Below are 12502 nucleotides of genomic sequence, written 5' to 3' on the forward strand. Positions count from 1 at the left end.
CTCATAGGAACCTTGAGTGCTGCAGAAATTCTTTTGTAACCTTGGCCAGATCCGTGCCTTGCCACAATTCTGTCTCTGAGCTCCTTGGGCAGTTCCTTCGACCTCATGATTCTCATTTGCTCTGACATGCACTGTGAGCTGTAAGGACTTAGTTAGACAGGTGTGTGCCTTTCCTAATCAAGCCCGATCAGTTTAAATAAACAAAGCTGGACTCCAATGAAGGAGTAGAACCATCTCAAGGAGGATCAGAAGAAATGGACAGCATGTGAGTTAAATATGAGTGTCGCAGCAAAGCGTCTGAATACTTATGACCATGTGATATTTCAGTTTTTCTTTTTTAATAAATTTGCAAAAAATTCTACATGTCTGTTTTTTTATTTCTGTCAGGATGGGGTGCTGAGTGTACATTAATGAGAAATAAAATTAACTTTTTTTGATTTTAGCAAATGGCTGCAATGAAACAAAGAGTGAAAAATTTAAAGGGGTCTGAATGCTTTCCGTACCCACTGTATATGACCCAATGTTACGTGCATGCGTGAAGGTAGGTTCCAATAACAAATTGATGCGCAGTTGCTGTTTAATGATAGTCTTTGCTAGTCTGCAGACATGCAGAAAATACAGTGTAAATAAAAGAAAGAAAAAAACAAAGTGAAAGTACAGTTGAAATACTGTTACCAGCTGTGGTGGTCTAGGCCTAGGCACTGTTTCTAACTTTACAGATAAGTTAATATTTACCCAATTTTTTAAAGTTATTTTAAAAACATTTGTGGATAATTATTATATTAAATAGTTTTTTTTATATGTAGATTTTTCTTTGGAGCTTTGTAAATGGTTTGCTCTGGACCAAGGCAATACTGTATGTACAGCAGACCTGACTGCACAAGAAATATAGGTTAGGTTTGGTCAGTTTTCATCCTGAATCTGCCACAAAAGGTTCATTTACAGTTATTTTTAAATGCATTTCATGACCAACATGACCTAGGGTTAAAATACAGACAGATTATACTTGAGCAGTTCTGTTATGTGATGGAGTTACCAGTATGGTCCCCAAACAGGAAACCATAACCTATGCCAGTAGGTGTAGCATAGACAGCTGCAATGCACACACTTTAGCTCAATGCACACAAAACAGCTTTAAATAGCACTTGTAATCATAGCTACAGAGCACAAGAGGGTAAGACGAGCCCAGGAGAGTGTATGAAACTCATCCACGATGTCAGGGAATCCTGCGGTCTGGCTCTCCAAAAATGAGATATACTGAATAAACAATGGATTTGTCCAAGGGACCTGATTTAACAATAAAAACTGTATAAATCTTTAATATAGTAAACCAATTTTTAAGGAAATACTTATGGAAAGAATCTCCAGTATCAGAGCTTTGAAAGAGCAAAGGTGGGCCAAACATGGAAATTGTCCAGAAATACTGCAGGAAATGCTGCTTATAGCTTCTGAGTTAAAAGAGACGCTTGACTTGTTAATGCTCCACAACATTAAAATGCAACTATAAACAGTTAAAAGGTAGTTGATTAATACTTTTTTTAATACTTCTGGATATGCCGTTTTGGGAAAACGTTAAATGTTGATCGGGTTCCTGTAGGAATACCTTTAATGTTTTATTCCTTACATACTAATACTTCCATAAAATGCTGTAGTCATTTTGAAAAGTGATGTGTTAGCTAAACATTATGAGCAAGATCCTACAAATCCACCAAGGTGACTGCAAACACTGAGAAGTACAATAGCTTATTGATCCTAAAAAATATTGCTAATTTGTTGAAAAGTATGTCCTTAAATGATCGCATGCTCTTTCTCATCTTTCTCTTAACCTCGCTCTCTGATGTACTTGTAGCAGTCCCAGTTGTCCCACTACCCAGAGAGGAAGATAGCAGAGTTCCAGCAACAAATTGAGCGACTGGAAAAAGAGTACAAGGCTTACCTTAACAAACTGCACTTTTTAGACCCCAGCTGTAAACACCGGCCTTGGAGTCCCAGGGCATACACTAAGAGAAGGACAGACTCTAGAGGAGATCAGTGCACTGGTTCGTCAATGTGATTTATTTGCACTTTTGCATATTTTATATATTTAATCTAGTTTGAATTAAGTTTCAGTGTACATTAAATAAAATTTCTCATCGTGCCACGATCAGCTTGTACAAGGTCACGTAAAGTTCTCATACTTTGTTACAGCCAAAAGACGCTGTGACCCCGATCCTGGCGTTCAGACCAGTTATCAAGAAAGTTCTGCAACAGCTACTGCAAATAAGCAGGATACATGTGACTCATCACAACCGGGTCCAACACACTGCTCTGATCTTCCAGACCAGGATCTTCCACTCTCCTTTGACCACTCCAGGCTCGCAATAGCAGTAGCTGGGTCTCGGGTGGCTTCCTCTGGACAGCAGAACGAAACAAACACTCTGGCAAATGTTCTGCATAACGGCCTCCCCAATCTGCACAGCTCAGCTTTAACACAAATTCCAGGACTGACAGAGAAAAAGCAGACAGAACCTTTCCCATGCACTGAAAAAAATGAAGGTAAGACAGAACATGTGTTGGGACTGGTGGGCTGCTACTCATCTTCCTCGGATGAAGAAACTTAAAGTTTTAAGCATTTCTATGAGTTTGCAAATATAGACTTATGTTTGCTTTTTTTTTTTTTTTTAAATGATATTGTATGTAGCTCTAGTAAAGATTTTTAATAAATGATATAATGAAAGTATAGCTTTTTGAGCATTTCCTTTGTTATGAGTTCCGACACTTCGGAAATGACTTTTCGTCTTTGTCTCGTTCTTGCCGACTTCAGTCACGCTACTCTTTTCAGACGCAGAACCTACTGAGCTTCAGAATGAGTTTGCTGGTGTAACGTCTCTTCTGAAACACATCACCAGTGTGATGCAGGTGTGATCAGGCTGGACCGGAGTGGGCGTCTTTTTAACTTCATTTCAGCAGTTTCACACTGAGACAGAGAAGCTCAAAATATGGAGAGATTACATAATGACCCCACCACAAAAGCTGTTCAACCACATTCGCATCTTACTGAATTATCAGTAAGCAGAGATATGCTGAGTCAGAGAGAGAGCACCGGGTGATGCGTCTATAAAGCGCACACTTGCTCCACTAATCTGTTCGCTTGTAAGGCATCCTACGCCGACCCCAAAACCATTCTTCCTTTTTCTTCAGCGATGGGAACTGCTTAGTATGCAGCACTTCGGGGAAATGAAGCCTTTGTCAGTGGTGAGGCTTTAATAGGACATGTTGCTTCAGTGACACACATACACTCACTCAGGAGCAGGGTTTCCCATACCTGTAAGGGGAGAAATGAAACTCCCTGAAGCTCTATTTGTATAATGCATCGTGTCAGTGTTTCCTTTTTATTACATCATGTGTTTACTCATCTGATCTGATGTCATAGTGTACAGTTAATGTAAATGTGGATGAAATCACATTATGTTAAATACGTTACATTTTATCTATATACTATTCCACATTATACAACTATATCTATCTTCAACTATGATGCCGTTATACATGAAAATCTACCTTTTCAACATCAGGTTGTATTTACAGACTATAGACTTGCATATGTTGTGAAAATACTTCAGGGTTCCTGCACCAGTCTGGCATGGAAAGATTTACCGTACCAGGATGTAATTCCCCAGGTTGAGGACATGACATTTGTGTCATTTACGCAAATTTCATCAACAGCTGTGACAAAATTCTTCCATTACCGTGACATATTTTCGATAGCTATTTACTGCACCTTCTCTGCTTGTGAAATTATTTTTAATCGTCAAAATAACACCATCTTTGTCATTAATTAATACTGTTTATTAACCATTAGATTTTGAGGGCGATAAAAATCATTGCACTGCTGGAAAGAGGTCTTAACTTTCGATTGCTGATCCTTTCACATGGTGAAACAAGAATAATGATGCTCGTAGGAAATAATTTCTTGATGTTCCTGAAGAAAATAGGGAAAATTAAATTATTTTGTTGCAGCCCTGGACAGAAAAAAAACGTATAATCATATGGCATTGTTCATCTTCTGATGAATTTGTGTTCAACACATATGAGGGAAAACTTAACCACCAGACAGACCTCATCAGCTTTGAAGAAATCGAGCTGCCTGTTCCAGTAAGCTGTGTATGAGTGTGTGCGCACCCATGTGTGTGTGTGTGTCTGTGACTAGAGGATATGCAGCAAAAAGGGCACAGGTTAAAGTGGTGCCGATCTCTTGTCTGGCTTTAAACCACACCATGAATCTCCACACCAAACCACCCACTCTGTTCTCATGCAGACCCCTGAGAATGCAGGCTGCAAGACTGCAAACTCATGCAAACGTACACATACACAGAGCGTATGTTTCATGTGGAAGCTTCTGTTCCTTCGTGGTTGTTTGTAGGGTTTATGAAACTCTCTTTATTCTGCTAGATCATTGTTTACATAAACAATGAAACAACATTTTGGTATTTGGATAAGAAAACACAGAATGAAAGTTTAAATATGTAAGAAATGTGAATCGAGTTGAATCAATGAGCTTCTCACTGAGTGCTCACTAGAGACGTCATGCAGTATATTAAGAGTGTCGCCCTTTTCGGAATGCACGTGCAGACTGACAGGATGTTGGTTTCTTTTCAGAAAAATGCTTTCTAGGTCACTCTAAAATAACCTGACATTAGAGTGACCGATGAAACATAAGCTAACAAAGTTCTACACTCTGACATTCATTCATTCATTCATTTTCTACCACTTATCCAAACTACCTCGGGTCACAGGGAGCCTGTGCCTATCTCAGGCGTCATCGGGCATCAAGGCAGGATACACCCTGGACGGAGTGCCAACCCATCACAGGGCACACACACACTCTCATTCACTCACGCAATCACACACTACAGACAATTTTCCAGAGATGCCAATCAACCTACCATGCATGTCTTTGGACGGGGGGAGGAAACCGGAGTACCCGGAGGAAACCCCCGAGGCACGGGGAGAACATGCAAACTCCACACACACAAGGCAGAGGCGGGAATCGAACCCCCAACCCAAGAGGTGTGAGGCAAACGTTCTAACCACTAAGCCACCGTACCCCCCCCCCCGACATTTTCTAACTATAAATAATAATCAACAAAAAATATTGAAGAAAGGAGAAAACACTCAATATGTAAAAGAGGAAAAAAGGTGTGTGGTTCTGCTAAAAAAATAACATGTATAAATTTATTGCAATAAGCTGTATAATGCAATAAGCTGATTCATAATTTTTATTTGTGACAGATCAACAAACCATTCAGATCTCTACAGCAAAATCATATTTTTTAACCAAAATGTATTTTTGCCAACCGTTTGCAGCAGTATAGATTTTAGACTACAGATGTGGATATAAAAAAGTTTAAGAGTCACTGCAACAATAAAGCATCATCTTTCTACATCACTGTAAACCAATTAGCCTTCATGGGAATTACCATCTGATGTAACTATTTTACAGGTGCAGATGACAAACTTACAATGGGGCCAGTAGAGCATGAAACCTAGATACATTTTATGGTTGAACACAACAACCCCCAAAGCAACCAGGGGTTAGACAGAAAGATGGAAAAATCAGCCTTCAGGTAGGTGCTTTCACACCTTTAAGGCTAACACGGAGAGAATGAGTACAAGCTTCTTCCCTCAGGGAAGCTGGGCTAATTAACTGTGTTCCAACTGTGTGTTGTCAGTTCCAAGTCAATCATAGTTGATGTTACTTATGTCAAAGTTGACTGATTGGCGAGAATTTTCTTCCCATGATGTCACTACCATCAGAAGGGCAGGGCATAAGCTCTGTAAAGCCATAGAAGAGGAAGAGAGAGAGACATAGAGAGACAGAGAGAGAGAGAGAGAGAGAGAGAGAGAGAGAAGAAGAAGAAGTGAGAAGTGGGTGGAAAGTGCTGAAAGCTTTTTTTAAAAGGAGGTGCTATACTTTATCAGACACTTGTTCACTCTTTAACTATTGAGATACACACAGAGAAGGGACCATGCACAGTAGCCCAAGGTACGCGTACCCTCCAGTGTTCACAGTTGATGTTTCAGGAGGCTTTCCCCACCACAATCAGGCAGCAGGCACTGACCCTCCCCTGGTCCCCTGCTGGACATTACCTCCTGCCCGAGCCTCGGCCAAGAGAAGAGGCTGTGCAGGAATGGGATCTGCAGGATGTCTCCTGATTATGGTCCTCCTGACAGTGTTTGCTGCACTGGGACTTGGAGCCTATCAGATCAAGAAGATGCAGACAGAGCTTCTAAGTCTGAGACAGGTGAGATTTATCTATGTGTCTGTCTGTCTTTCTTCCTGTTTTTTTTTTTACATGCAATACATAGCTAAAATCTCTACAATCACTGAAAATTATTTGGGCTTATAACAAATACATAATATTTTAAGCAAAGTGCCAAGCCATCTGTGACTAAACCACTAACTGCTTGTAAAAATATTAAATCGAGCTCTTAAAAAAGATTTTGCTGTAAACCAATAATTAGAAGTATTGTAAATGTGACCAGCAATTTAGAATAAATTCTGAAATATTTTAAATAGTTTTTGTTTATTTTAAAACTTTGATTCAGATTTCTTTTTTTTTTCTGGTGTGTTATATGCAGTTTGACATTTACATTTTAGATTTATGTAAGACTGTGGTCACCAGTCCAGCAGTACAGGATATCCTTTGCTCAAACCAGATAGCACAAGCAATGCTTTCTTAGGAACTCAAACTGAGTGAGCATCATGCATAAACATAGTTTCTAATTTATCTGTATCAATGCATTCAAATTGTGTGCAAGCGTTTGTTTGTGCATGCACACAGAGAGATATAATCCAGATCTCATACAGATATATCATGTGATCCTTACGTTTGTTTAAATTCTCTATATTTATGACAGGAAATCCACCCACAGAGTCACAGCAGTACACCACAGAGGCTAGTTGGTAAGTCACAATTATCTGTCACCTTATCACGTTTCATGTACATCAGATATGAAATCTACAACACAAAAATAAGCATGCTAACGGATTATTTCATGACTGTTGCAGGGCATGAAACTGAAGTTTATATGAAGCCCAAGCAAGCACCTGCTGCACATCTGACGGGTAAAGAGGGAATCATAATGTATTCAGTAGATCCTGTTATATAATTACACCTAATCCAAATAGCAAAGTATAACTCAAACACACAATCAAAGAGACCAAGCCAACAATGTCTACATATTCAACACCTAAAAAAATACTGAATTACAAAAAGGCTTTTAACAGTTTCCTCATCTTGAGAATCCCAGTATAGTTAAACCTGAACAATTATACTGTATTCAAGTAACAAGTACATTTGTAATGTTCAGACTTCAAATTTATTGCAAACCAATCAATTCTCCCATAACCTAAAAACACATATTAATGCTAATTAAGTCCCTTATTACCTGGACCTGAACTTTGTAGGGCGGCAGATATCCAAGAACATCCTGAAGTTCATGTCTAATGCCAACAATAAGGTCATCTTCTCCTTTTCTCCATTCAGGAAAAACTCAGGACAGTAAATCAAAGACCCTGAAGTGGGAGTCCAGGCACGGCCGTGCTTTCACAGATGGCATTTTGTACCGTGATGGTGGTTTACAGGTGAATGACACAGGCCTCTACTTTATCTACTCACACGTGGAGTTCCTATCCAATGGCTGCAAACCAAAGGACTCCCTGACCCACGTTGTGTACATAAAGAGAGGCGAACTGCGGCTAAAACTCATGAGTGATCATCGAGAAGGCTTCTGCCAAGTCGGTAGCAAGGAAATGAGGACAGATGGAAGTAACCTTGGCTCCATGCATCAGCTCAAGCAGGATGACTGGGTGTTTGTCAACGTATCCGAGCCAACTCGGCTCACTTCTGACTACAACAGCAATTACTTCGGCCTTTTTAAACTCCCTTAAACACCTCAAATATTTGGCAGGCCAGTGTTCGGAGGAAATTGGAAAAAGTGCATTCGAAATTCCAAGTTGGTCTCTGTGTGAGAAGAAGTATTGGGAATCATCTAAGGATGTTTAGCTCTTCTCTATTTAAACTATAAGCCATTTTTATTGTTTTCCGAACACTAACATGCTCCAGTATGGAGTGAAGTTACAGTAGTGTTATTTATTTACAGATATTTTATATGTATGAATGTATGTATGGAGGTGGTCTAAATTCTATAGCCATATAAATGATGGTCATATTGACCATAAATGTTTAATAATATGCTATTTACAGTGAGATATTTTTTTCTTGTTCGGAAAGACTTTGTTTAATAAATAAATGATTTTATATTGAACAAATATTAAGAAATGACTATTTTAATGTCCATACAAAAAAAAACAGTTCATGTACAGTAGTTACCATTATAGCAGAGTTGTTGTTGATAGCAGGGGAAACAGTGGGCTGACACTTGGAGAGATGGAGGAAAATATGCTAAGCATTTCAATTAACATAGTTTCCAAGGCTCTGTCTTTACTGACCATGTAATTAACATTTTATTGCAATGAGTCATAACTATGTTACGAATATTATCGGTTTTCAAACGTTTAAAGGGTTTCAGCAAAGAGATGCAGCATGTACAGTGTTGCATACTGAGGTTTTAAATATCCTCTTTTGGGCCATCAAACAACTCTGCAATGTTGCAGTTTCATTCCTCATCATTTCTGCAAAGACCCCGACACTGGCTCAGTCGCAAAGCCACAGATACACACACACTTGCTTTTTCTAACACACACAGAAGAAGTGTCTTTTTCAGTTTCCTTCCTGTTATAATTCTGGTTCATCGGCTGAAGGTAATTTGTCAAAATTACATCAGATTGTAAACATACTTTTATCATCTTTTGGTTTCCAATAAGACAATAAGTTTTCTGTAAATATATAGATCTATTTATGTGTTGTTACACTCATATTGGCAAAGTAAAATACAAGTGCTATAAATATCTGTCATGCCACAGAAAATGATTTGATGGTCACAGTACTGTGGGGTGTTGTGTAGTGTATTAAGTAACAAGTGTTTTAGAGATGAAACAATCAATAACAACCTGTATGATGTTAGATATAATTTACAGTAGATATAAAAAGTCTACAGTACATACTTCTGTTAAAATTGCAGGTTTGGGGATTTCAGAACTGCTTTCCACCTTTAATGTGTTACAGCAACAAACAGTTTAGGAAAACAAGAGGAAAAAACTTGTTGCATAAATATGCACACATTTTTATAATACGGCCTGTGTGACTGTGTTCAGAATTCAACAATCTAAACCAATCACTTTTTAAAAAATATTTAAAGTAATTATCAATCAGCTATCATCGATGATGTGAATGTGAGTGACCCCAAATAAAATCAGGAAAAAAAAAAATCAGGACTTTCATGACACCTTCATGTCTTCATCCCATAGGTTCATCTGAAGGCCCGCAAAGAGCTTATAAGCATTTACGGGATCTCATTGATGGAAGGTATCGATCAGGATCAAAAAAGAAAATATCCAAAACATAGAACATTATGAGGATCATTAACATGAGGGGAAAATGTGGCACCACAGTGATGTCACCAAGAACAGGATGTCATTCGTGAAGGCTCCCTAGAGACCCACAGCAACATTAAAGGAATTGCAGGGATATTTTATATGTGCTAATTGGGCCATGGGGTTAGAGTGGATGGATGGAAACCCTTACTCCATATAAATAAAATAAAATTTAAAAAAATCCAAGCCTATTTTAATCACAGTAAACTTTATTATGGTTTGATGAGACCCATGGTGAAGCACGGTAGTGGCAGCATCATTACATATGGTGGCTTCTCTCAAGCTGGAAAAGGTGCTCTGGTGAAGACAGAGAGAAACATGGATACCTCCAAATATCAATATTTTGGCCCAAATATTGTCTGAAGACTGAAGTAAAAATCATCATCTAGCACTACAATGACTCAAAACACAAATCCCAGTCAACAAAGGAAAGCCTTCAAAAATGAAATTCCTTGTTTTGGAATAGTCCTCTCAAAGCCTCTCAAGAGAGAGCTGTGCACAGGAGATCTACATGTTATTTGATTAAAGTAGTTTGATAGCTCTTGCAAGGAAGAGTGAAAACATTTTTGCCTAGTTAAGATGTGTCAAGTGGGTAAATGTTGTATTACAAAAAGAAAATATTTGAACAAAGTATTAGATAAGGAATGTGCAACCAGGATATTGTAAGGTTTATCTTATTTTTTTGTCCCCAAAATGTTTATATTTGTTTTTTACCTGAAATCTGTTAGTTACATCATCACATTAAAGTGGTATGATTTATCTTGATCTATATTTTTAGATGAAAACCTGGAATTTTAAAAGGAGTAAGTCGATAGCATTAAACTCCCTTTTAAACCCCCCCACATTCTCTCTCTCTCTCTCGATTCCTCTTGTGTTCCACTACTGGAAACAAGCCCACACACACACCACACACACACACACACCCCCAATGGAAATGACCATTACGCTTAAAGGCATAAAGGTCTCCACTACGTGCTATTTTTTTTATTTTCATGCAATTAAAATCTATGTAGGTGTTGTGATGCAGGAGATAAATATTAATTGTGACCACAGTGATTCTGAGAAATAAATATGGTCAAAATCTTATCATAAACCAATCTTATCAAGGACAAATCATCTGTGAATTTATTGTAAAATGACTGAAGCCTGTAAACTGTGTGACTCAAGTTCACTAAGGCAAGGCAAGGCAAGTTTATTTGTATAGCACATTTCATACGCAGAGGTCATTCAAAGTGCTTTACATAGAAATTAGAAAACAGTTTATAAGAGAGAAAAAGTATATATGTAAAAATAAGAGACATACGATAAAATCATAATAAAAACAAAGAACAATTAAAGAAAATAAATGTGATTTCAATAAAAAACAGTTTAAAATATGTTAAAAAGAATAAAATAGGAGTAAAAGTGATTTGGATAAAAAGTGCAGTCAGTGTGAAGCAGCACTGTGCTCATTTAGTAAATACAGAGTTAAACAGATGTGTTTTTAGTCTTGATTTAAAAGTGTCTACTGTTGAAGCACATCTGATCTCTTCTGGAAGCTGATTCCAGTTATAGATGGCATAATAACTAAATGCTGACGCACCTTGTTTTGAGTGAACCCTTGGTATCTCTAACTGACCTGATCCTAATGATCTGAGTAGTCTGCTTGGTTTATATTCAATTAGCATATCTGTAATGTATTTCGGTCCTAAGCCATGACGTGATTTATAAACGAGTAACAATACTTTAAAATCTATTCTAAATGTAACTGGAAGCCAGTATAAGGACCTGAGGACTGGAGTGACTAAGAGATTATAAGGGTCTGTCGCATAACAATTATGTTGGCAAAGTAGCCAAAAATATGTATAAAACTGCTTTTTTAATACTCACCGATTTGCCAAACCTACCTACACATCTCCCTGGGCCGACTTGGCCATTTTAGAAGCTTTTATCTGCTATTGGTTAGTCTCTATCTACTCTGTCTATCAACAAAAAAAAAATAGGAGCTTAGTTTATGTGTAATATGTAAAGATGGGTAACCTCGGAATCATGTGTGTCATTGAGTAGGCTGTATGTTTTGGAACTTGGGCAAAATTGCAAAATAGGAGATAAATTGCCTTCGCATTATGATGTCTGTTGCAGATTAAACAGAAAACACGCCTCCAGTTTAACACATCGGTGGTAAATGTGATTAGTATAATTAATTCAAAATTAAATATGAACATAAGTGATCATTAGACACAGAATAAGTGATAGTTTGACAGGGATATTAAAAAAGATTAATAAGACATGTTCTTTTCAATTAGCGCAAGATTTTCCTTTCAGAATACAGTGATACCTCGAGATACGAGTAATGGTTCTGTTATACGGGGGTCTATTCTATTTTCTAGTCGCTGTTCTCCCTGCTCTGTGCATGCATGCGCACTAACTGTATGCAAGTGTGGCGGGGCGGTGGAGGGCCAGAACTGACACTAATACAACTAAAAATTAGAGCAGACTACGCCACCCTGTTTCTGTAAACAGGGAAATTTATACCCAAAAATATAGCACACAGGTTCGTTACCACTGAACACAAGAGACGTGGATATAAATACAAGAATACTTTATTGCACAATAATTAATTAAAATGTAGAAAACTGTTGACCAAAACAACGAAAAGAAGTAAAGAAACAAGAAACTTTGCAGCTGAGGCTTACCAGTAGGGAGCTAGCTGAACAGTGAGTATCCTAAGACACACCACTCAAAACACTCACGCTCACACCACACCCACTCTAAGTGAGGGAGACGCAGATATCATATAGCAAAACACTCTGTGAGAGAAACACCACCACCACAGGGCCAAGGCAGCTAGCTTCCCTCACTGGGGCCTTCAGCTCCTGAAATAAACAAAAAAAAGAAAAGGAAAAATAACAATTAGTTCAACTTGCGTACAATCCAACAACTTGCATTAGAATAAGTTCAAACCATAAAGGGGAACAATGGACA

General features: G+C 38.1%; 2 protein-coding genes across 2 annotated transcripts in view; both read left to right on the top strand.

Annotated features, from left to right (window-relative positions):
• The window catches only part of si:dkey-86e18.1 (uncharacterized protein LOC557342 homolog), a 7126-nt gene extending 4207 nt beyond the window's left edge, over positions 1-2919 (top strand). The window contains exons 4-6 of the mRNA XM_060866727.1: positions 1850-2039; positions 2188-2535; positions 2822-2919. Coding sequence (XP_060722710.1) covers positions 1850-2039; positions 2188-2535; positions 2822-2904 — 621 coding nt within the window. The 3' untranslated portion in view covers positions 2905-2919. The remainder of the gene's footprint in view (positions 1-1849; positions 2040-2187; positions 2536-2821) is intronic.
• A 2766-nt stretch (positions 2920-5685) lies between these two features.
• faslg (Fas ligand (TNF superfamily, member 6)) lies at positions 5686-8264 on the top strand. The gene is made up of 4 exons (XM_060865050.1): positions 5686-6284; positions 6901-6946; positions 7052-7108; positions 7530-8264. Exons 1-4 carry the CDS (start codon positions 6009-6011, stop codon positions 7931-7933), a joined length of 783 nt encoding a protein of 260 aa, XP_060721033.1. The 5' UTR covers positions 5686-6008; the 3' UTR covers positions 7934-8264.
• The last annotated feature ends 4238 nt before the right edge of the window (positions 8265-12502 follow it).

This window comes from Tachysurus vachellii, chromosome 3 (assembly GCF_030014155.1).
Source record: "Tachysurus vachellii isolate PV-2020 chromosome 3, HZAU_Pvac_v1, whole genome shotgun sequence".
Taxonomy (NCBI): Eukaryota; Metazoa; Chordata; class Actinopteri; order Siluriformes; family Bagridae; genus Tachysurus; species Tachysurus vachellii.

What these genes read in the sequence shown, in the direction of transcription:
- faslg (XM_060865050.1), top strand. Translation starts at nt 6,009, where the DNA reads ATGCACAGTAGCCCAAGGTACGCGTACCCTCCAGTGTTCACAGTTGAT. An exon ending in AGCTTCTAAGTCTGAGACAG is followed by an intron (nt 6,285 to 6,900) that starts GTGAGATTTATC and finishes TATTTATGACAG; the next exon opens with GAAATCCACCCACAGAGTCA. An exon ending in TACACCACAGAGGCTAGTTG is followed by an intron (nt 6,947 to 7,051) that starts GTAAGTCACAAT and finishes TGACTGTTGCAG; the next exon opens with GGCATGAAACTGAAGTTTAT.